This window comes from Phasianus colchicus, chromosome 12 (genome assembly GCF_987193195.1).
Source record: "Phasianus colchicus chromosome 12, bPhaCol1.hap1.1, whole genome shotgun sequence".
NCBI lineage: Eukaryota > Metazoa > Chordata > Aves > Galliformes > Phasianidae > Phasianus > Phasianus colchicus.
The window spans coordinates 14,399,699-14,425,253 of NC_143447.1; the positions used below are offsets into that span (position 1 = coordinate 14,399,699).

At 41.2% G+C, this 25,555-nt stretch overlaps 1 protein-coding gene across 8 annotated transcripts in view; it reads right to left on the bottom strand.

Moving 5' to 3' along the window:
• The window catches only part of AKAP13 (A-kinase anchoring protein 13), a 195,501-nt gene that overhangs the window by 27,677 nt on the left and 142,269 nt on the right, over positions 1–25,555 (bottom strand). For 4 of the 8 annotated variants that reach the window (XM_031587751.2, XM_090149023.1, XM_090149026.1 and 1 more), the window contains 7 exons: positions 22,538–22,908; positions 19,662–19,715; positions 16,262–16,324; positions 13,851–14,034; positions 12,740–12,848; positions 4,317–4,359; positions 3,187–3,292 (listed from right to left, as the gene is read on the bottom strand). In XM_031587751.2, the coding sequence (XP_031443611.2) occupies positions 3,187–3,292; positions 4,317–4,359; positions 12,740–12,848; positions 13,851–14,034; positions 16,262–16,324; positions 19,662–19,715; positions 22,538–22,908 (930 nt within the window). The remainder of the gene's footprint in view (positions 1–3,186; positions 3,293–4,316; positions 4,360–12,739; positions 12,849–13,850; positions 14,035–16,261; positions 16,325–19,661; positions 19,716–22,537; positions 22,909–25,555) is intronic. The other 4 variants (XM_090149022.1, XM_090149024.1, XM_090149025.1 and 1 more) reach the window with 4 other exon arrangements.

Here is a 25,555-nt window from a genome sequence, read left to right on the forward strand (position 1 = left end):
GTGCACCGCCTTGAAGGAGCAAACAGCAAGTTTGCACACGGATGGAGTGATAATGCTGAAATCGTGTCTCAAAATGAGATTATTTTTTATTTTTGCTCTGACAGTTACTTTTTTTCAAACTAATAAACTAATGCACTGTACTAATAAAAGCACTGTCCTGCTCCATCAGTGCTGCCACCGCAATTCAAAGCTCCACTTTATGGTGAATCTGAGGATATTGAAATGCTATCCCAGCACACACTAACAGATACTGCAGGCAGAGACCCTTGGTTTGACGGCCCAAAATAATGGCTGGTGCAATGCAGCAGCCAGCCCACTACAAAATAACCACCAAACTCTTACCTCCCAGTTCTTAAGTCCTACCAGCTTCACTGTGACGAGGGGCACTTCCGAAAATCGATGCCTTTTGATGGACATTCTGCCTCCGGGGCAGAAGGGCTGCTCCCAGCAGAGCTAGCCCATGGTGGCAGCCAGCAAAGGGTTGAGCAAAAAGGGGAGGAGGGCGGGCCGACTTCTGCTGACTTCCTCGAAGATGGTATGAGCTACTTTGCTGTTGCTTTCACCCTGCTCTGCCCTACCCCCCCACCCCCACTGCTGAAAAAAAATTAACTACGGGCAGGAAAGGATGGGGTTAATATTGAGGTTGCAAGTCAGTCAGGGGCCTTGCTTTTAAAAAGCAAATAAATCGGTCAAACAAAAGTCCTCTGGGATGTCTGGGATATATAAAAAGTAAAAGTGAACACACCTCGGTGTTGCAACGTTGTACTTCAGTACACAAAGTACCGCTGAAGGTTCCCTATACTTGCACTCCTCCTGCCCCGTGGCTCCTTCCAAACATTCACAGTCCCTGCTATAAAACCAAGCACTGGTACAACGCTGCCCACGAACCACGCAAGTCAAGGAGAAATTACTCATGCTAATCTTTATGCTGTCATTTCCCAGAAACTCTCTGCCAAAAGGAAGAAGAATGAGTTTTGCTAACTGACGGGGACACAGAGCATTGCAGACTTTAAAAGAGTGAAGCGGTGCATGCTGCTGATTGCAAGAGATTCACTGACTAATCCCTACGTAACATGCAGTATATGGGTAAATACACACAAATCTTCACCACAGTTAATACTCCAAATGTCCTTTTTTTTTACAGAACTTCCCCAAAACTCATTTTCAAGAAGAGTCACTGCCACTAGTATTCCCCAAAGTGCTTTATTTTATGGTTAATCTTAGAAAACTATGCGTTTCTGAAGCCAGGTTTGGAGAAAAGCAAAACCTAGTTGGAAAGAACTTGCATTCTCCCTCTCCCTGCTGACAGCCCAGACAGCAGCAGAAACCAACTCTTCCTGTCCAACTTCCTCTTTCAAGGTTTGCTGTTTTTCTTTTTAAATCTTGCAGGTTTTAATCAGCCCTAAGGTTTGAGAATTCTGCGTTCCCAAGAAGTTTTACATTGAACTATTTAAACGTACTGCTGAAGTCCTAAAATGCACGTAGCACAAACATTTCACTAAAAGCAGAAGGGAAATTGTAATGTGGATATCATGGTTTTCTCGTTAGCCAAAACATCAGAACTGCTATGGACTGCAGTTTTTAGTGTATGAATGATGGTTGGCAGTTTGGAGTAATTCTAGTTTTAGCGACAGTTTCAAACACAATCATGAACTCAGTGAACTCAAATGGACTACACTTATTTAAGAACAGGTCGGTGGTTGGACCAGATGATCTCTGTGGTCTTTTCTAATCTTAGTGATTCCATGATTCTCAGAAAGACACAGCAAATATCTGTCATATATTCTTACTTGTACCAACAAAACCTGTTGTCTACATTTAGCTCTTGACTTTGAGATGGTAGACCCAAACTGCAAGAACCAGTGAATAAATTTCCAGTCTCGTGCACAGTCAGTGCAACATGAGCCACAGCTTCTTGCTGGTGTATTGCACTGACATTTCTGAGCATTTTTTTTTTGGACACTGCACTTCACAGCAGAGAACAGCATTGGCTTAAAGCTTTTCAGCAGCAGCTTGGAGCTGTCAGTAGCTGCAGTTTACATCTTTAAAGACAGATCCTTAAAGAGGAACTGCACATGATGAAGACTGAGGTCATTCCAGCTGATACCTCATTGCAGTGGTGATGCAATCTTCCAAAAATAAGCATTTAAATATGTACCATGCCACTATACTGCACAAACCCACCTATATCACAGGAGCACAGGGTGAAAGACCAAGTGCTTGCATTGGGAAATGGTACATGGAGGTTGTTTGTACAGACAGACTGCGACCCCTCCCATAACTACACAATAGGCACTGTGCATCACACCACAACTTGCTTCCTGTTTGCTATTCAAACTCTCATCAGAAGATGTAGTTACATGTTTCAGGCGCCTTCCAATAGGATTTATCAGCACAGTAGTTAGGCATCACACGCTGCATGCTGTGAGCTAAGGAGCTAAGATAGCTTCTATCTGTCAGACATGGTAAATAGGAGTAAGATTAAAGAGAAAAAATCCAAGCAACAGAAAACAAAACAACCTAACATATATTCATCTTCAGGGGACAATCTAAAGGAAAAGCAGTCTGTTTTTGTGAAGCATGCAGCATTAATGTAATTACTTCTATAACCAGTTCTGTTCCCAGGAAATTTGACTGTGCTGAGAAAATGTTTAACCTTCAGCAAACTCAACCCACTTCCTCCAGAAATGGAGGAAAATATAAGCAATAACCATCTCTCAAGGTCATGGTCTGAGCAACTGAGCAGTGTGTAGAAACTTTGTGACAAAGGTAGGAAAAAAGGAGAAACACAATATAAACCTTTGGTAGCCAGTCCCTTTTTACAGCTCCTGTCTTCGTTTTACTAAATGCCTCTCAGGCACCGTAAAAATTAGACCCATCAATCACTGCAAAACCATAACTCATGCTAGAGTGCAATCTATTCTCTAAAATGAAAAACAATTCAGCAGGGAAAAAGAGGCCAAAACATTGCACAGGAAACCTTTGCCTTGGATGCATTTTAATTTGGGGCTGCTAAAATTTCCCACACTTTTCTTCTCAAGGACCACACAGAAAATCCTCCCCTTGCAAAAGGAAAAGTCAGGTGAAGACATAAATACCACACTATAGAAACACACTGAAATACATAATTAAATCTTTGCTGCCTATAGGTTTCTCATGGCTATACAGATTACAAAAAGCACTTACTTTGCTCTTCTTGCTGCTGGACATTTTATTCCTGAGGTAGCTGAAGGTACGACTGACTTTTGTTCCACTTTTAATAGAGGGGACACTGCTGCTCTCTTCAGATATGCTAAAATCAAAAAAGAAAGAGGCAGGGTTTCATTTTTAGTGTTTTCTCCCAAAGCACATACGAAGAGGATAGGTACTTTTTAAAGGGCAAATGTGGTACATTTTTAAAGGATAAATGCATTTGTTATTCTGCAGGGGCACGGATTGCCTTACCGTGTTACACACATGAAGGCAACAAAGGCAAAATGCCAATCAAGCAGTTTGCCACATGTTTCAAGGAAGTCTTTTTTTAAGCTATCTCTATCCTCAAAGCGTGCCACAGCACCCTCTGCTGCTTCAATAGCCAAATAACCAATAAGCTGCTCAGCATCTGAGCTTAGAGGAAAAGTCTGTCCCTTTGTGCACATAAAATCAGTCCTGGCATTTAATTGTCAGCGTGCAGCCTATTTCAGGCTTTGGGCAGGCAGAAGGGATGGACATCTTTTAACGGGAGACCTCCTTCCAGAGCAAGGTGCATAATGAACCCTGTGAAAAGGCTGTCTGTAACAGAAACCGCGCCATCTGTAAAGCCTCCCCAGAGAGATGAGAATACCAACAGAAAAAAATAAAGTGCAGTGGTTATTTATATTCAGTTACACATATTGTGGATGTCATTATTTTTTCTGCCTGCCTTTATATGTATCAGCTTATGACTTCCTCAGTTTCTACAGAAGAATAAGGAATTAAATCCATTGCAGAGATAATCTCTGTACAGTTTGCAAGGATGCAAAGGAACATAGAAAATAAAGATCATTAAAGAAATACAGACAGACGTGACAAAGGGAGGAAAAACTACTACTTCTAGTATAAAATATAACTCAGGTTAAACTCATTGGGTTAAATAACAGTCTGATGGATTAATCTGTGAACAAAGCCTTGTTAGAGCTAAGACCTAAACCAAACAATTTTTACATATATTGTCTAAAATATGCACAAGGGGCTGATTAACACACTTGAGTTTTAGCTAGGAAGACTTCTGGTATTCCAAATGGGAGCACACCACAGGTGAGCCAAAAGAAGAGTTGGGGAACCCCAAAATACCATACCTCTGAACCAAGGAACCCGCGGGGCCACCAAATGCCTGAGTACCTGGAAGAGAGGAGAGATGGCAGGTGATGTGTTAGGTTACATCTTAGCTCATTTAAAACATAGTTTGCGTGTTTGGACAGTTAAAGAGGAGAGGGAAATGTTTATCAGAAGTGAGTGTTTAGAACAGATTTCATGTGCTCAGGATAAAGTCTGTTCCCCTTAACCTTAGATGATCTCGGATTAGAAGCTGAGGTGAAAGATTGCTTAGTATTTTTTATCATTCTTCAGCTATTAAGCAAATGATGTGTACCTGTTAACTTGGCTAGTAAATCAGGGTATCTGATACAGAACTGCCAAGGTAATCACAATAGGTACGAAAGCAAATCACTCTGCCACAATACTTTCATTGACACATCACTAGAAAGAATCTATTGTGCAACACATCTGGGTTTCACGTACAAAACTCTTCTCCCTGATAAAATTATAGTTCATTTTCCCATCAAAATCCTGAAACGCTTCATAAAGGAAACAAGGGAAGTCTTATTCCATTTTCCCCAGTGCACTGCTAGGATAGAGCTCAGCCCCACAGCACTGAGCTGAATGAAGGCTGACTTGTGACACACTGCTGAAGCTCTGCCACTGACACGACTTCTCCGTATATCACAAGAAACCTGCTTGCACAACGCTTGCAGGGCAGATTAGGTAGCTGATACCATTTACCAGAAAAATGGAAGAACACTGAAAAATGGTGATGAAATGATCTAGAGGGGAGAAGAGTCCCTCTGGTTGTCAGGACTCCAAAAGCCCCCAGCTCACTGCAAGGACCACTTGCAGTCACATCTAAAGTGCAAGAAGTGTGACTGACCATCTTGCTGGGCTTCTGCACACGTACTGTAAGAAAAGCAGTCTTCTGACTTCAAATTAACAAATTCTGTTAACGCATTAAAGCTACTGATGCACACAAAAAGGCACTTCACTTAAGAAGCAAAGATGGTCCTGTATCCAAAAGTGCATTAGGGAAAACTGTGCATACAACATTATGCCTTATGACTCTAAACCACACACTTTCCTAATTGCTGATTGTATCAGCCCTGGGTGAGATAGAAGTATCGCTTCTTTATTTGGGTAAACTAAAACACTGGCAAAACCTAATCCCTGCTTGGAGATCTCTCAGGATCTCACCTGCAAAATCTTCCCTTTAACTAGTAAGCTATCAAAAAAAATCTGAGTAATACCATAAGGCATACCGAATGAAGTCCCACTTCCATTTCCTGATTATAGAGGGTTTTTTTGGTACTTGGTATACTAGTGTACTGCCTAATCGTCTCCTAGGATCACACAAGTTATTCCCAGCCTCCATCCTTGCTGAGACCCCCAGAGACTCTGGTTTGTTCCAGCTCTGCTTTCTTTCACATGGGTCAAGCCTCCCCACTCTTTCCTTTTTATAACAGCTTACTCAGTTGGACTGGATTCATTATCTCACAAATCTTTCTGTTTCTTTGCAGTTAACGTAACAAATGCAGAGGAACACTGAATCAAGAGCTATAAAGATTTGATATTCATGACTGTTTTTCAGCACCTTGAGAAAGTACATTGCGTGGGAACTTCAATTACGTTCTATTTATCTTTTACTGCAGTAGTATTTTGTCTTACAAATGGGAGACTCTTGACAGGCAAAATGTGTCCAGACAAAAAAAACGAGGTGAAGGCCTGTTTATGATTTCACAGTTTAGGTTTTAGGTTACAGTTTAGCATCATAAAATCAATATTCTGCTGCAAGGTATATAGCCCATAGCCCATGAAGATGAGCATAAAAAAAGGACACGCTCCCAGATTCAGCACGAGCATTTCCTGTCATGGCCAGGTACAAAACTGAAATGCCAAAAATGATTTCATGGCCCACAGAAGAAGCTAGTATTTTTTTTTTTTTTTTTTTTTTTTTTTTAAGGTCAGGATTGCTACTGTCCATTGCTGTGTCAGCAGCCAAACTTTGGTGTACTTATCTAAACATCTTTTAAGCATAACTATTCAAAATTACTTCACGTGGTGGCTGGAACTGAAATAATCACTCACGGTCCATTATGCAGAAAGCAGCAATAGGACTAGCATACTGTAAACCCTTGGTGCAGGCAGTAATTCAGCTTCGCTGGGCCAAGAAATCCAAAGGCTCCATCACAACGATTAAACATTTTTGCAAATGCAGTCTGGCTTGTCCAGCCATCTGAAAACCATGTTTTATATACTTGATGACACCAACACATCCATCCTCTATGAACCTTGAAGATGTGAAGAAAGAAATAGGTATCTCTGGGATTTTTATATGAAAAACTTCCATTTCCAAGTGGACCTTGTTACCTGTAGCTAAACCAACCTTTATATAAAGTCACAACACTACTCTCAAATATGAGGGAATAACACATGTGAAGGAAACAACATTTTTGTGGGAGACAATATATGACCTTACTTCAAATACCTGTCAGTAACAGCAGTACAGTTAAGGGAGCAAAGATAAATACTGGCTAATAGAAATACCCTTAAAAATTGCTGTACCCTCACCCAACTGCTAGGAATTACTTCAGAGCTTGGATGCTTAAAAAGAAATACATCAAAAAGTTTAGCTTAGAATTTTTTTATTATTATTTTTATTTTTTACCATGGCACCCCTGCCATTGTGAGGACCACAAATTGTGAGTTTTGTTAAAGAGAGCACAGAGCAAAAGGAGAGGAGGAGAGAGCTTAAATAATGACATGGGTGGTATGACACCCAAGAAGAGTAGAGAACTTATAGCAAGGGACAAATCCACAGTGAAGACTGGCAATGGAAAGGAGGAAAACTTGTACACATGCAGCAGGTATTTGGAGTGGATGGAGTTCAAAAACTGAGTGGTCTCAGTTCAAAAACTGACCAAAATCTGTTGGACTGGAAAGGAATTTCTCCCCTCCCACTGTGGATACAAGGGATGGAAGCTCATATTAGAACCAGCTGATGAAGCCAGTTCTGAATTACCTCTATAGATAGAGAGTTATTCATTCTGTTTATTTCAGTAGTCTAATAATACAAAACATGTTTAAGAAAGAGGAAGCACCTTCAATATTTTTGTTATGTCTACTTAAGAAAAAACAAAAGAGGAAAAAGAGGAGGAGGGTAAATGACTAATTTAAGCTTCTGCCTCAGTTGGATTTACTTTCAACAAAGAAGTCTGCAGCAGGAAGAAAAACTACCACACATAGCACTTCACAGCTTCCTGACAAAATTATTCCAATTTTAAAATTGGGACCTAATACAAACACCTTGATGATCTTAGGCGTTTGGCTTGCATTGTACTCAGTAGGGCAACTGTAGAGCTGTAACCAGGTTTTTCTGAATTTAGTATCAGGGTTTCTTTCTTTTCCTGTTCCCACCAAGCAATGTAGTCATTTCTTGCATACAGAGGTTCTGTTCCTCCTCTTAACTCCACGTGCTGCAACAATCTCAAGACAAGCACTTTGTTTTTTATAAAAAAGTAATGACGACACTGCCAATTAAAGTGGCTGGTGGTAACTTCACCAAATGGATACAGACCAAAACTAACTGGATGAGATTCAGCAATGCTGGTGTACAAGACTCTCTGCATTATAAACCTTTTATTCTGCCATTAGTTAGCATTCAGATACAGGACTAAAATAATGCTGTTAGATCTCATGCGACAGAAAAGTTAGTTTAGTGTTTGCAAAGTGAAACTTCAAAGTCTGAAGCAGAAAAACAGATTTCCCTTTGTTTAGACCCATAATGGCTGCAATGCACAGAAAACGATTACTTACTATCCAACTCCTCCTCCTCATCACTGGAAGAAGAGCCAATAGAAAAGAGAGTTTTAGACTTAGGAATGAGTGGAGAGATGCTGAAGGAGAAGGAGATTCGTCTCGATGGTCGAGTCCGGCCCTGGGCTGAGAAGTGGGTTAACAGCAGACATTAGAGCATGCTTGAAAATGTATTTAACAATAAAAAGGAGAGGAAAGCAGCCAAAGCAAACTAGAAACAAAGCAAAGGAAATGTCTGCAAAGCATCTGGCTTCAGAAGAGGCACAAGAAACAAAGAACTGAGAATGCGTGAATTGCAGAGGATGCAGGTTTCAGAGGATGCAGGTCTTACTGCATGCACAATGCAACATTCAACGCTTTCCTTACATTTTGCTGACATACATTTACAGGAACTCATAATGGAGAAAGGTTATCTGCCTCACTGAAATAACTGCCAGGGAGTTAAACTAAAACAACACAAGATATCAGTTTTATGATGCGTTCTGCAGTTAAATGACACACCACAGCTGTCAGATATAGCAAGGATACTTTATCTGAAAAGTCAACTTAATCTACCTGGAGAAGTTCTCCCTGTTTCCATTTCTTAAAAAACACAACATTCCAGTAATGTTATGTCCTTCAAAGCTTTCAGCTTTAAAACTAAGAGCCCAAAATATTCTTTACTTTCTTCTCCAACATAAAACAGAAAAAACAACCACCTCTTCTACTGTCTTCTTGTAAAACTCATTATCTCGTTTAAAAGAAAATGCCTAAACTTGAGAAAAGCCCCTCTGCACCCTGCCCAGCCCTAGCCTAGGAGTCTACCAAATACAGGCTAAACTCAGCAATCAGTCTGTGACACCAAATCTCTCATCATCAGAAGGATAACACAAATGAGTTCAAATGTATTTTTTCAAGTACTTTCTGCCTTCTGCTTATTTCAGTTTCTGAAGTTATATTTTTCTACTGTTATGCACACTTTTCAGGGAATTGCTGCTATTTGTTTATGGCCATGGCTGAAAACTTTAGTAAATTAGGATGGTTTACTGCAATTCCTGTTGAAAAAAATTTAAGAGCAGAGCTCACACAGCATCAGCCTTACAAAAATTCTTTGTAAGTACAGGTTTCTCTGAAAAGGGATGTAGGAGCCAGCTGGCCTCTCTTTTCACCGGTACTGCTACACCACTTCTCATGGAGATAACAGAGCTGTACTTCCTAAAACTTCCCATCATATGATCACAGGTGGAAACCTCTGTGCTGTGATCTGACAAGAACCAGCCTGCTGAACATCCATCACTCCAACACTACGAGAGCATCTGTCCTCTGGTCATGTAAGTGATACACCTTGAAGGGGAAGGGCGTTTCAGCCAATAATATTATTCAGCAAATAAAAATAAGAATTTAAAATAATAAAACAGTAAGAATTTTTTGTGTTGCTGATATCATACACCAAAACTGAATTCAGAATATGACAATATTATCCAAGGAATATCCATGCAATGCTATCAATGCAAAGCTAACTGCCATGAAAATTTCCTTCAGCCATTAGTCGTAAATGCCATTAACCAAAAGGGTTTGACTCAAATTACATACGTGCTTCTTCAACTCAAGTGCACACTTCTTCAAATGAAGCAGAGCAATTCTAAACTGGAACCCAGTGAAAGGCATTTAAAGTGCAGAACTTCTGAAAAGACTCAGGCATTTATTTTGTTTAGGCTGCCTCTCAGAGGAGTTCAGCTGGTATCCAAGATCTGAAGAACACGACCAGGCAACACCATGCTTTCTTTCTTCTGTAGTCTACTGTCTATTTAGACTAAAAGTCAAGATGAACAATAATACTTTACCGCAAATAGAACAACCTCCTCCAGCACAGTTCAATTCAACTCCCATTTCAGTAGTTTTATTTATAGCAGTTCCTGGCTTTATAACAATGCTCCATACTGGAAATTTGCTATTCCAAAGCTGAAAGCAGTCTTCCGAGCACTCCAGCCAACAGCTCTTGTGACCTCCCTCCATAAAATGCTAAAAAACTAACAGTAGTGAATGGCCACAGCAACTCTTGGAACATCTGAGACATCAGATGGAGTGTGGGTAAGAAACTCGGTCTTGGAAACTGCTTCTGCCTCAATACTTAGAGCAGAATATGGGAACAATAACAGAAATCCTCCATCTGTTTACTTGACTGGATTTAATTTCTGAAACTTTTCTGAAAAACATGTTGCTGCCCTTATCATTCAAACATTTTTTGCAGGGGTTGGGAATTCCTTTTTAAAAAGCATCTACCATAAAAACGATGCAAGTGGAATGTAGAAACATAGATAATTACATTTTCCTAGATACACCTCCATGAAACGAAGGATTTATTCTGCATAGCTTAAAAGCATTCTGGTGCAATAACATAAATTTCAAAGGAAGGTGACAAGAACTGAGACTCCCAGAACTTCTCACGAAAAACACCAAGCTGCTAAACACGCACTCACAACTCTAAGTAACTCTACTCCTTTTTCAGAGTGACTGAAAAAGTAATCTACTGAAGTTTCCTAAGTTAGGAAAGTGTCAGAGTTGGGAAGAGACTCTGTCAAGTTGAGTAATCCTTCTGGATGCTTGCTCCAACCACCTCAAAACAGCAATTTTCAGAAACCACCTTGCTATAAAAATGAGGCTCTTCTGAGGTGCTGCAAGCTAACTATTGAAAAAGTGAAGCACACAAGCATTGGTCATTTTTAACACCGCCTTCCAAAACTCACAGATGTGTAACCCAAAGCAGAAGACTAACCCTGCTATTTCTTCTACAGTCCCTCTAGGCATCTCATATCTTCTTTTCCTTCTACCTCAGTGACACCATAATGGCTAGGCTTACCATAAAGAGGGAATGTGGGACCACCAAACTTGTCTACCACCAACTTAGGCCTCGATGACATTTTTAATGTGGGTGATTTGACAGAGAAGAGGGGCAAGGTGGCAATTTCTCCTATTCCAAGGCAGTGGCACAAATCCTGGACATGGTCCAGCCACATTTTCTGGACATGGTCCTGGGCAACCTTCCCTAGATGTCTGGACCAGGTGGCATTCAGAGTTTCCATTCCAACCTCAACCATTCTGTGAACCCTCTACTGTCATACCCCTCCTTCTCTGAGTTTGAAAGAAAGTGTCAAGCAAGAGGGAGAACAGCAACAGCCTGTTAGGTGCTCTCAGCCTCCGAGTGTGCATTTTCTGGCCAAGTTACTCATAGTGTTTGGTTAGCAAATGTGTGCAATGGCAATCAATTGGTTGCTTTTAAAAAAATCATGAAAGCCTCCAGCACCAGAAGGAAAGAAGATGAGCCACAGCATGGAGCAGGAGCTTGTCTTTTCATGGGATGGATTTGCCAGTGTTTTGGTTACTGTTGCTGAGGCCAGATCTGTTAAGCCACATGCTTATTAATCATGGAAGAATGATTGCAAAGAATTTAGAAATGTCTCCTACAAACACAATCTCTGTGAGCTTCTTCCAACATCCTAGATGAATAAAATGCCTTTCTTTGAAGCACCTTTCCATGCCCAGCTTTGCAGAATTTGTGGTTCCTCCACACAGCTCCATCTGCACCTGATGTTTCCATTCGAGTTAACAACTTGCCATTAACCTCAGCTGCACAGCACCAAAATGCATCTGAATGCCTAATCTGAGGGCGTACAGCCATCATGTAAACCTCCTGCCCATCTGCTGACTGCATGGAAAGATGCTTGGCCAACTGACCACACAAAAAAAAAAAAAAGTGGTGGTTCGGTTTTGTTGGGGAAGCAGAATTGTGCTAATCACAGCACATGAGCCTTGGGCCAGGCTGCTGCCCTGCACTTCTAATTGTGTGCAACAGCAAAAAGATGTGTACGGCACAGCTTCAAGGAAAAAGCACGTTAATAAAGAGGAAAAGATCAGGAATCATCACTGATTGACAAGATGTGATGTAAAAAGTCAATACATTTTCTGGCTGGCAGTTAATAAAATGAAAGCATGTGTAACATGGCCCTTCCTAAGCACATCCAGCTGGAGCCTTCTGAGTGACTTTTTCAGTTGAAAGAATCAATTCAGTGAAGCTGCAAAATTAAGTGCTTTCTATTGCTTCAATTAGGCTAAACTAAATTGAAAAATTTCCCCTAATCAACATTTACAATTTTCTTCAGGACTGAGATTTAATAAATGGCACCCATCTGCCCCCAGGTAATTACCTCAACAAAAGAAATAGCACCAAACTCCCCCAAGGAGACCACGACACATAGCAACTTTAAAAAAATTCAAAAGTAGGAAAACAACATCCCAAGAGGAATTTACCTCAACATCAAAAGAAGTAATTCTGAAATGGTACAAAATTCAAACATACTTTTTTTTTTTTTTTTTTTTTTTTTTTACAAACTCAATACATCACAGTTTTCATAGCAGTAGTATAATTATGAAAGAAGCAAATGAAAGCAACTTCACTAGAAACAGCAGGGATATATTGGGAATAACAAAATAAGGATCTAAACTGAACGAGTTCTGGCTTTCCCCTCACAATTCCATTCTGCAGTGAAATATATATTTCACATGAAATGGAAAAGCAAGTGCTAGTAAATTGAGCCTTGGGAAGGTAGGTAGATATAACACATGGGAAAAGAGAGAAGGAGATAGGAATTGTGTTACTCACTGTCCAGCGATGGTTTACTAATTGACATTAAAGACACAGATTTGGTCAGTGAAGATGAAATGGAAGAAGTGCAGAAATTAAATCCTTGTGTGTGTGGTGCTTGATGGATCTGCAGAACAGAAAAAAATAAAAACGATCAAATTACTGAAATTCTCGCTTTCAAACTCTGGAAATTCAAACAATCCCAGTGTAAGGCACAGGTGAAAAATGCAAAAACCAAAAATGCAAGCAGCATCAAGTTGTTGAAATGCAACATTTTCTTTTGAGTAGAAGGCAACTACTTTTGGAACAGAAACTAGCTGCTAACTTTTCTTGCAAGCAATTGCAAGGTGGATGCTCTCAAGCCACAGAAATTACTGCTGTGATTCTAGCTCCTCACTGTAACAACACTGCGGTTCAACACGGTAAAAAAACTGATGCTTAACTATACTTCTCCAAAATACCATTCCTCAATGCAAGAGAAGACATAAGAGCCTTCACACACCAGCTCTCACTGGTCAGAACTTGCAAGACTCATTTACTGCCCTTGATAGACAGCAGTGACTCTACGAGGTAGAGAGGTGGGCTGACTAATGATTCTGGCAGGTTCCCAGAAAGAACCATGGCTGAAACACCAAGCTCTGAAATAAAGGGTATTTAAAGTATTTAAGAGCATAATTGCTTATTTAATAAGCAATAATAAAATAATCAGAGAATCTCACAATGTTTTGGCCCATCTATCCTTAATATCACAGACTTCTGCTCCAGAGATCACGCTAAATGCAATTAACGTGCAATTAAAATTTTGTTAAACTGTTGCTGTGTGTCTTTTGATTCTAGTTATGTCTGTGAAAGAAAAGAAACACACAAACTTTGGCTAACCTTAAAATGTTAACAGATAAATTACTACAAGGTTTATTTCTGTCCACTCTGGGACGTCATCCACCAACTGTACTGCTCCAAAGAATCCAAGCAGCAAATCTGAACAAAGTGGCAATTCCTCTGTGTTCAAATTGAAGGCTAATTATATCACACGTACAGGGTAGAAGCCTTCACTGTCACCTTGAAAAAGGACTTTTAAAATGTAGATGCAGACTTTCCAAGAAATGCAGTAATGGTTGGGCAGGTTTACCTGGTGATCATAGTCTCTGATTTCCCCTTGCTCAAGTTCTTCAGTGAGCAAGACCAGGGAGCCGCACTGGTTGCTGGTGAGTGCGCTCCGTGGGAGGTCCTTAGAGCTCAGAGAAGCAGCCTCCATGTTTGCAGAGGGCTTCTTGTTCTCACCAGAGTCTCCAGCAAGGCCTTCTAGGCTGTAACTGAAGAGAAACATGCAGGTTAGATCCTGAGGAGCTCTCAGCAACTGGTGTCGTGCAGCACATAACACTTTTGAGTGTAAATCAGAAAGCAGTCACTAGCTGAACCACTCAGAGATATGCTGATGCTATCCCTCAGCACGTTACTCTCAAGAAACAAGTGCAGGTATCAGGGGAGAGATTTATATTTACGTTATATTCAGAAGAAACAGCAGCACCTTGTGCGACACAAGATGTATAGCACAACACTATCTGTCCTGGACCACCACTCTCCCACAAAATCAGCACTGGGTTGCACGTAATGTTCATCTTTGCAGACATACCCTCTGAATACACTTAGCACTTGTCACTGCACAAAGCTTTGGTACCAACAATGTCTTTCTGCCAAAGCTGTTTTTCCTTTAATTTTTGTTTTTTTCTCCCCATCAGCTGCTCAGTGTTGCTTTATCATTTGCTGATGAAGCAGCTCTGATCAATGGAGCCAGACACAATCACTCAGTAATATTCAAAACACCAACCTTTCATGTGCAGAACATGGTAGCTATAACAGGTCTGGCCAACCTCTGTAGAAACAGCACCTGCTGATAGACAGGTGACCTCTACAGAAAATAAAGCTAATACACTCTCTTTTCATCTACACAAAACAATTCCCTTTTAAAACGTGACTACTTCCATCTGATGTTTCTTAGCCGTCACATTCTGCCTCTAATCCTTGTGCTCCTCGTGCCAAAACTGAAAAGCCCACTGCCATATAGGGTTAATATGCACGTTTTGCAGATTCACACCTCCATGACTGATGTTCAACCTCACGTGCACAAATCCTGTTGGTGAGAAGCAAGATACAGCCTAGGTATGTACTCCAGTTTGGGGATACAGAATAACATCAAAATGAGCAAGTAACATAAAGGTTGATTACATTTTAAAGCAATTTCTGTCTACCCACAAGAAGTAGTCACAAAGAAACATGATTTATTGACATCAAAGCGGGCAACAAACAACTAGCACCAATGTACAAAAGGGAAAACATGCTACAGATTGCATAGATTTGTTGAACAACCAGAGGAGCTTTAAATTCAGGTAGACTTGCATAGTAATGATTCATTTTCTGCATTCGTTTAGAACCATATTGATAAATATGCAACTTCAAAGCCAAAAATGCTATAAGCCTTGAGGAAGAAGATTTATTGAATTTTTTAAGACTTTTTTCATGCTGATTAATGAGAAAGAAGGCTGGATGAGGCATTTACAATTTAATCTGCTTTAGAAAGATTTTGATTCAACAATGCGTATCAATAGCAGGCACCATAAAGCTTATTCTGAAACACCTGCAAAGAGAAATGAGTCTCTTTCTCACCAATTATTTAGGGCCCAGGAACATTTTTTCTTCTATCCCAAGATAACAATAACAATATTACAGAGCACAGAAAAAATGCAGTTTGTTGTAACACAAAGAACTCTGTTCAAAACAGCCATAAAATAGCCATCATTTGCTAACACTGTTCTGTAATTGTTAGTATGTAGATGAAACAGAATTAATTTTGTAACTTGAAGGACAGATTAACTTATTTCTCAATATCTAGTCTCCAGAAAGAGATTTTCAATAACTCTACCCACACCCAGCAAGAGCTGACAGAGAAAAACAGAGGCTGTAAACTCCGTGAGAGTGGCTTCCAGTTATGTTAAAGCATGGCATCAGGTAGAGATCTGACCTACAAGCATTAATTCCAACTTTGGAGCCTCCTGCTGAAGGAGCGAATCTTGAGTGCCTGGGAAACGTCCATCTGTGGCTACTGGACTCTTTTTCACAGAAAGCGATCAGCCTCTTTGAAGGAGGCTTTCAGTGTGCAGGAAGTAAGCAAACACATAGCTAAGCTCCTCACGAGATGTGCCCAGAACACAACATCATAGAAACAGCTGTACGTGTTCTATGCTGTCACAAATCACTGCGCCTGCAGAAAAACGCCTTAAAATCACCGCAGAGCAGAGCAGTTACAACCAAAAGCAAGGTTTTCGGACACCCAAAGCCAACATAAAAAGCAGCCACTGCCTTCACCCATACCCCAGTTCGGGACACCCATTACCACAGCTCATGGCTGAAAAAGCAGATGAAGCAAACAGACACGTGCACACTTCAGCCAGAGCAGCAGAGGAGAAGGCAATGCATGACAAGCTGACAACACAGTTTTTGCAGCACTCGGTTGCTGCTGCAGCACATTTATTTATACCATACCTTCTACAATTAAAGTCAGGACCCATGGCAGCGAACTGCACACCAGAGGGACACCAGCTCAAACTAGGAACATCGAAAGAGGCAGAGAAAGGAAAAGGGCTGTGATTATTGGCTTGTTACAGCACAGGGGAGTGTTAAAATACTCTCATTTCTGAATATCTTAAAATGAAAACAAACACACACACACACACAAAAAAAAAAGCCCTCAGAAATAATGCAGTTGCTAATGTATTTTTCTGGCTGTGAGAACACACCAAACAGGTAGCGGGGCGGCCCATGCTTCCTTCACACCCATCCCACCCTGCCAGCATACAACAGAAACTGCTCCTAGTGAGGAGAGATGCTTTTGGGAACACAGGGCTGAGACACAGCGAAGTCATTTTTGCATAAGTAATCACACAGCCATTGTGTTAGTAATTATTAGTATTTGCTGGTACCTCTCTCCCCACAATCAGAAAAAGAGCCCCTTACAAATATTTAATCACGCAAAGTCTCCTCCACACAAGAATTAATAACTTCAGGCTACGCTTGGGAAAAATAAGAAAGGGAAGTCACATTCTTAAAAGCTGCACAGCAAGTCAGTGAAAGAGGCTGGAAGGAAAAACAAGCTCGTCTTGCTGCTAACTTGGGATTCATTCAAATCAGGGTCCTTCAAGGAGTGCTTTGACTAGAAAACCTTTCAAATCCCATACCCCCAAAGAATCCCAAGTTGCACCAGGAAAGACATAAGCAATGCAAATACAGAATGCAAATATTTTGGTTGTCATTTTGAATACTGCTTTTGTTATTTTTTCTCTGCAATCTCATGGGCCAATTGCAGGTTTTGCAAATACAGAGAAATCAATCTTCTTGTCAGCTATGGCATATAAAAGACCTCTAAATACCAGAAAGGCTGTCCAGGAAACATAAGTCTGAAGGAAATTTTGCATCAGCACAGATCTGCCAAAGCAGTGCTGCACCAGTCCTACTCTCAGCCCTCCCCTGTGGGCCACGCATGGAGGGGATGTGGCCAGAGCATGCTCCAATCCAATCCAGGAGCCTACAGAATGAGCAGCACAAGTGTAAGTGTCCCTGGGTCATGGTTTGTGAAACGTCAGGAACCTCAGATGGCACAAAGAAGTGTTTAAAGCCACTGACTGCATCTGTTGCACGTCAAGTCCTTGCATTGCTCCCACGCACAGTACAACACTGGAAACATTTTGGAAGTATTTATGGTTGATATTCAGTGTTGGAATTCAGATAATTGCTACTTGCTTTATTAAGGATGTTAACTGGGGGAAGATACATCTGTGCTTTGCAACCCAAAGCTCTAGGTGCTTACCTAGAAGCTCTCAGCTCAATACCATAAGCACTCCTTATGAAGACCTTCCCATCATACACCAATAATTTCAAGTACTTTTTCATGATTCAACTATACCACATGGCAAAGGGAGCTATAAATGAGGGATGTGGCTAGATACTTAAAAGAAACACATCCTCATGTTCACAGCAAACCCCTCAAACCCCTTTCCACCATCAATCTCAGTCTGCACTTTCAGACCTATGTTCAACTCTGAGCTGGGTCAGTAAAACCCACCCAGAGGAAATTAGCTGAAGGCTGAGCAAGCATCTCAAGGAAGATATCATCAATGCTTTTCCTTTTCTTGCCTTCCCAAGCCATCTGCTTGTGGCCATGAGACTGCTGGGCTAAGAGGACCCGTGGAGCTGTGCTCATGCTGACTTCCTTTCACTGACTTGTTTGCAGAAGTCATGGTTGCTTACAAATTGAATAGACAACTTTACTCAATAAAGATGCGCACGTTTACACCAGATAACGTGCTTTAAAAGATGCCTCTATTTCTGAATGATGTCATGTTATAGTGACAATCTCTAATGCAGGGAAGGAAGGCAGAAGAGAGGAGGGACAGGAGCCGTGCATGCATGTAAGACGAAGCCAGGAAGTGGTGCAAGATCTCAGAGAAGAATAAAGATCTTTTGGCAAGGGCTCTGGAAAGCAGTCTTCCAGAATTATAATCTTGCTGATGAACCACCCACAATCTGCTGGCAACACCATCAAACTGCACAAAATCATTGCATAGCATGCAAAAAGTCTTCACAGAAAAAGACTTGGGGAAGAAGAGTGCAATTATAGAAAACAGCCTTGTGTGAGATCTGCTGGAATTAAATTTCAGGCTGCCGCTCTGCAACTGGTGCTAGAGAAGATAACACCAAAATGGTTGGGAAGCCAGAAAAGGAGGACAGAGAATGCTTATGAAAGAACATCAGGACATTATCAGATTTGACTAAACATTTTGGGTTGCCTGCTTGAGACATTTTCTTTAAGTTCAGAGTTTCAGAATATTATGACTCAAGGGCTCCTGTGTGGGAGCTGTATTAATAGTGGGAGCTGTATTAATAGCAACTGCTAAAGAGGTGTTCATTTGCATGAACTGTGAAGATGAGAGCTTCCTCCAGAGCAGCGTCATGCAAATAAAGTGGCTTCTTAGAAGTAAAAAAGCACGTTCTTTCTTGTGCCTTTCCTGTCAGAGCCCTCTCCTGAACTGCACAGCACTGCTCAAGCGGCTTCATTTATGCTGATGCATGGTGAGGCCCTCCTAACATTTCTCCCACATGTGGAAATTTGGTAGTCTGTTTAAACACACGTCTCACACGCACGTCAGGTAACCACAGCCATGTCATGGGAGGTCCTCAGTTAACCTGCTGCAGGAGGAATGGCTGCAGGGGGTGGGGGGAGAAGATCAGAAAAGGCCAAACTGCTGAAGGGGAGTGGTGAAACATCTCTTTTTCTGGAACCTGAAGATGTATAAATGTGGACAGTCCACACAAGTGCTGAGTCAGAAATGAAGCGGCCTGTTTCATATGTTAATGGGCAGCTGAAAGGTTGCGTGAGTGAAAGTATGTATGGATGAGGAACTGAAAGTCTGCTATGCAGAAGAAAACCAGAAAACCCACGGAAGCAAAGAAAAAAACATTTTCTCTTTGTCCAGGAGGTCGTTTTAAAAAACAGCATGTAATTTAACCAGCTGCAGACCTGCAGAGTAACCTGTATCTCTGAGTTTGTTTCAGTGCATCTCCTCAGCAGATGCCCCTCCTGCAAGTCCTGGCACACAGCTCTTCTGTTTTAGGAACAAGTTATGCCCGTACTTGCAGGTAAATGGTTATTGTCATACAATCCCAATCTGACACATGCCAAAGCCTATGTCTGAGCCTGCTCCAAGCTCTGGAGAGAGTGGCTTGAGCCTGTGCTCAGGGTTAGGTTGGAGAGGGAAAGCAGCCAAGCGGGACGCACTACTCTAGCACAGCTCTTGGAGAGGTGGGGACTCCAGGTTCACTAAGGTGACATATGGAGTTAGTAGACATTTAAACACAAAATGGTTAGTCACGTTAGCTGGCTTTGTACCTTCTCCTATGAATGGGAGGCTTCTTTATACCATCCCCCAGAACTCGCATTGAACTGAAAATGAATCATGGACAGTGGTCAGACACTTGGATGGAATAAAATGAACAAATGACAGCTGAAGGAATGCTACCAGATAGACAACCTGCAGAAGAAATGAAAGTACAGAGAAAACACAAAAAGAAGTACTGCAGGAAGCAATGAGTCTCTTTCAATCCTCTCGCATCTCATTTTCCGATTACAGATAATCTGTTTAACAAGTATTGACCACGTTCAATTTAACTGCTGCCCATGATGGGTCAGCCTTAAGTTTAGGTAAGGACAAACCACTCGACAGAAGCTGTTAACAGCCATGGTTAACAAGAGCTCCAGTTTTGCAGCGATTCATCCATCAGTAAAAAATGCAGGCATTTCTTTCCTCAGACACCAATGTGAAAAACACTGCATTATTGTTGAAAGACAGGCATTTCAAATCCGCTATGAATGTCAGGAATTACTGAAGGATGAACATCCTTTTGTGGTAGCCTTGTTCGCTTCCTTTGTGTTTTCAATAGCAAAATGTAGACATGGGGATTATCCACAAACAGAGGGGGTGCAGAGGGGAAATAAGCATGTTTTCACAGTTTACTTAAGATGATTAATTTTTTCCTAATCTTCTCTGTGAACAATTTTCTATCCTCATCTCACTTGCAAACAGAAAACATAATACTGGAAAAGACCAAATCCTACAAAAGATGGATTTCTTTGTGTGTAGGCTTCTTGCATCCCACCCTAGCAGGCTCTGTGCTGGGGACAGGACTATTTCTGGTGGGACTGGGGGATGGACCCAGAAGGCATCTCCCTCTGCTTGGTTGCAAGTGTTCCTCTGTGCAGTACAGCTGTGCTCCATGACTGGGTCTGGTGGCAACTCCCTCTTTTTTAGCTCATCTTATACTAGTGAGTGCAAACTGCTCAGACAAGGGGTGGGATGGGGCAGCACAGGCTTTAACCTTAGCAAAGGTTCATGCTTCACATAATTTCATTTCAAAGGTTTGCAGAAGTCAAATTACAGTGAGGGCTTTCCACTCTTTAAGTGGAAAAGTATCTACTGTACGTGAAAGAAATGAATATGCACACACTCCAAATTTAACTGCCTTGTCTGGAAGCCACTTGTTTGGGCTCCACTTCCTTGGTATTTCTTTTTGCTCACTAAGCAACCAGAACCTCAACATTGCAACCGCCATGTATGAAAAAAAAAATAAAAGAAATCAAAGCAAAATAAAAACAAGTAATTCAAATTCCTTCCAAACGAAAACATAAAACCAAATGGGAATCAAGTTATCAGCAAAGGTCTTCCAGTTTTTCTTTTCTAATTGACCTGTGTGACAGATATCCTTACGTAGTGGCAGCTGCATTTAGGAACATATGAGAATAATTACTGTTCCTTTACTGAAATAGTCTTACATTTACAATGAGTGTATTTTCCCATATCAGAAACTGCCTCTGAACTCTGATGCAGAAGAATTTAACCCCATCTGTTAAGAGTTAGCAGTAACTGCCAGCTATGTAGTTTATTACCATCACAAATCCTTACATAACAGGTCCTGCACTGAAAAACAAATCTTTCTAAATGAGCTTGTGAGCTTATGGACGCATGCTGCCATAACCCTGCATGTATACCTGACACTGACTCTTCTGTAGCTTTGAAGTATCAGTATTGCCTAATCCATTGAAACAGTGGGAATGAGGAATGGAGCCAAAAAAAGGTGGCAGAAGTAAGCAAATAATAATTACAATAAGAAATTGTTCATCCTGTGTTGCACTATGTATTTTAAAAGCCTGCTGCCCACCTAGACAGCGACGCCCAGCTGGGACAGGCAGCCTGGGAGCAATGCCCTGGTTCCTGCTCTGCATTAAAATACATGAAACTCAATGGCCATGTTTCCCTAGTTTCAGCATGGGTCATCCTGCAGCCCAAACGGCGCCAGCAGCACAGGGCATGGTGATGAATGAAATGCAATTATGTTCTTAGTCTGCATCTTCGTCTTTTTCCCCCACTAAGATACAGGATTGAAGAATAAAAGGGAAAAGGAATTATCTTTCTTGGAGGCACGGTGGTGTGTTTGATGGGACTTACTGTCCATAAGAGAATCAAGTAGAACCAATTCCTTGACAATGTACCAGGAGTCCTAAAGGGACTACATATCTCTCCACCATATACCTCTTTTTAAACCTTAGAGCCCATTCTATCTCTTCATATAGTCAATGAGATTTAACACTCCAGTTACTCCTTTAATAGAACTCTTCTTATAGAAAGAGGTGGTGATGTTTCAAACTTAAGATCTGTCCCAGGGTATCTAGAGAGAGGCTGTAAGAAGGAAGGGGACAGACTGGAGGTCTGTTATGATAGGAGAATAGAAAATGGTTTCAACCTAAAAGAGGGGAGATTTAGACAGGATTTAAGGAAGTTTTTTTACAGTCAGGGTGCTGAGGCACTGGCACAGGTTGTCCTGTCATTGGAAAGACTCAATGTCAGGCTGAACAGGGCTCTGAGCACCTGATCAGTTGTAGGCATCCCTGTTCACTGCAGGGCAGTTGGACTAAATGACGAGACCTTTTAACTCAAAAGATTCCATGATTCTTTGATTTCCATTTGCTCTAATAAACTTTGAGTTATTCCTTCTGTCCTATGGAAACCTAGAGTGTTCTATAGGTATTAAGAACTTCCAATCTGAAAGTTAATTAAAGATATATACATATGTTAGGAGGCTGTTTTCACTCTTCAGAGGTAAAAAAAGTTTTGGAGTGACCTCCATTGTCTGTTTCATCAGACTCAATCCAAAGCTCAGATAAGGCCATATGACTGGGTGCAAAGCAAATCAGGGCAGCTCTCTACTCACCTCCTCTGATTGATTTCTGTTTCATTGGTGGCATTCTTCCCCGGCCCCCAGCTGTGGCGTCGGAAAGGTGACAGCGGCCGCATGGAGTTTCTTGAGACGGAGGAAGGAGCAGGCACGTCTGTGATACTGTCCAGCTCCTCTTCCTTCTCTCCCAAGCCAGAGAGTTCACCCTCTCCTCCCTCCACAGCCACCATGCTCGTGCAGCTCCCATCCAGGCTGCGCCTGTCCTTGGGCTGTGCAAAGCTCACTGCAGGTGGGAAGGGCAGGGACGTGTCGCTACCCAGGGATGAGTTCCTCTCCAAGGACACAGTGTCATCAGCAGAGGAGCTGGAGCTGGTGACATCTCCTGCAGACTGTTCCTCTTCAGGCTGCTGCAGGGAAGAAAAACAAAGATGAGTCTTTATCTGTGTGTTATCACACAGCAACTCTTGTTCTCGCCATTTCAAGCTGAACCTATTATCAGCCACAGGGGCACAAAGCAGCCAAAGATGTCCCAGGTGTTAATGATGGAGAGAGATGAAACTGGATCATCATGGCTCCCCATGACCAATGCCAGTCTCTCCTGGGTGACAAGGGGCCAGTCTGCAGCTTTTAGCCATGAGAGCTTGAAGGCAACAACACACCGTTCTGCTGCATCGTGTGGTGAAAAAGGAACAATTATTCAGTTGTAGGAAACAGACAACAAAAATAAAAACTTGATTCTTCAACCCCCGCTACTTTCCATTAAGCAAAAAGTTAATGCCAGGGTTTGCAGTATTTCTTCAAACCCAACTGTAATTGAAAAATACTGTTCTATGGGATCAGCCACATTTTATTACAGGCCTCCATTCATACTGCAATTTTTGGTTTACTTTGCTCCAAAAGCAGTAAGTGGAACCCAAACTGGTTCTCTTTGGCAAAAGGCCACATGCTGACAATACAGCCTAGAAAGAGCCTATGATTATTCTGTGTTCCCCGTGGCTAGGGCAAAAACACAAGCATGCATCTGACATCACCTCCAGTCTGAAATGGTGTTTGCCCCAAGAGACTGACGTGGGAAGTTTCAATTTATTCTCCTGCAGAGCCCTGCACTGTATCATTTGAAATAATAATAGGCAGAAATGAGCTGTCAGATCATATATAATGGACTATTCACCAAAGCCACAGCAGCTAATTGTCCTCGAATAGCAAGCTGGGCTGTCAGCAAAAGCTGAGTATTCGAGGAGCTGCAGTCTATTTGGCAGAAGACAACATCCTGTTCTGTGAAGGGCAATGGACACCACAACCCACATGGGAGAAGATGAGCAGGATCCTCATCTCCCATCAAGCCCAGCATGGTTAGATGCTCCAGGCACTGCTTTCTCATTGGCATACAGCATAAGGTAAAAGCTTCCTGTTAAACTGAATAAAAACACACTGCAGTGATCATAAGGCATTCTGACCCAACATTTCACAATGTGAAGAGAAGCCCTGTTTCATTTTTGGCTATTTTTTATTCTTATTTCAGTTCAACAGGTAGACAATAATGTTCCTAAGGTGGTGTCAATAAATGCTGTCACACTACTTTCCCTCTCTCATTCATCAAAAAAGAAAAAAAAAAAAAAAAGAGGTACACAGCAGGCACAGCACAATCCCTGCTTTCACCACTAAACATTAAATGACCACTAAGAATACACCCAGAGGCACACATTACATCGGTAAAGAACATCAAACATTAGCCACAAATTTATGTAAATTATAGTAAATTTACCATAAATTTAAATTATTGGATTTGACACACATTTAAATAGGAAGTATAGGTTAAAGCAAGGGAGAACAGAAAGGCATACCCTGCAACGTTTTTGATCATGTTTGGCATTGTTCAAGACTATTTGATGGATGTGTGATTCAGGATGAGAGCTTAGCTTAAATCCAGACAAATTAAGCAGTCATTATGTGGATAACACTCCTTCAGTAGAGGAAGCAGCCTGCTTTGCCTTCCTGAGACACAGGAAAATACTGTTAAGACATCAGGGCAGCACAGCAGGAGGGATGACAACATGCCAGCTGTGCAGTGGAATGATGGGACAGTTTGGAAACATTAAACGTGGATGCAAATTTGGTGAAAATATTGCAGAACATTAAAACATAGAAGGATATCTTTGCCCCAGAGTAAAAAAGAGGAATTCTTATTTCCTGGATGAAAAATAACACTGCTCCAGTTGAAAATGCAGAACAAAAACTGCTTCCCTAGCAAGGACGATTTAGAATTTCTCTCACAGCTCAGAAAGAGGATTGAAACTGCACAATATATTTGCCCAGTTTGAATTTTACCTTGAGCATCCAACAGAGTACAGAGCACAATAAACGCTTTCCTTGAACTTGTGGCCCATGCATTTACTATAAAAACTGTTCTGTCTTCACTTAAACAATGTCTTCTGTTTTTTGAAACAAATGAAAATAGTGAATACGAAGGACCAGGAATCTGTCTGGAAAATGCCAAGTGTGGCAGACACACCTAAGTATTGTAGTCAGCTCTGCCAAACATTAGCTGGCTGGCCATGTGTCAGTAAATAGGCATTGCTGTTTAATCCTATTTGTGTCAGAAAACACCCTGTTTGCAGAATGGAAATGGTTTTCTAATTCTTTTCCTAAAAGAATAACAAAGCATTAAAGAAATATTAACTTTCCTCAAGTTACACTTGCTGCATTGCACCTCAATGCATTCAACCTGTAATTACGACAATAAAATTGATGTGTTTGCAGATATGCTAATGGACACATTCTTTGCTGTCAAGCAGTATTTAGTGAGAAACAAGTAAAAAAAAAATAAAAAAATCTATCAGAGGTCATGAGAAGTGAAATGGTAATGTTCTTTCTTATTATTTTCTTGATGACAACAAGCAAAACACTGAGAGATGAACTTAACTCTGTTCTCTGATCTTCCACATGATGAAGGCATTAATGCTGTTATGGCTTTTTAACAAAAACAACAACAAAAAAAAACAAATAAGACCTTGGCATGCTGAGCTTTATTTGACATATCACTATATGAAGGGA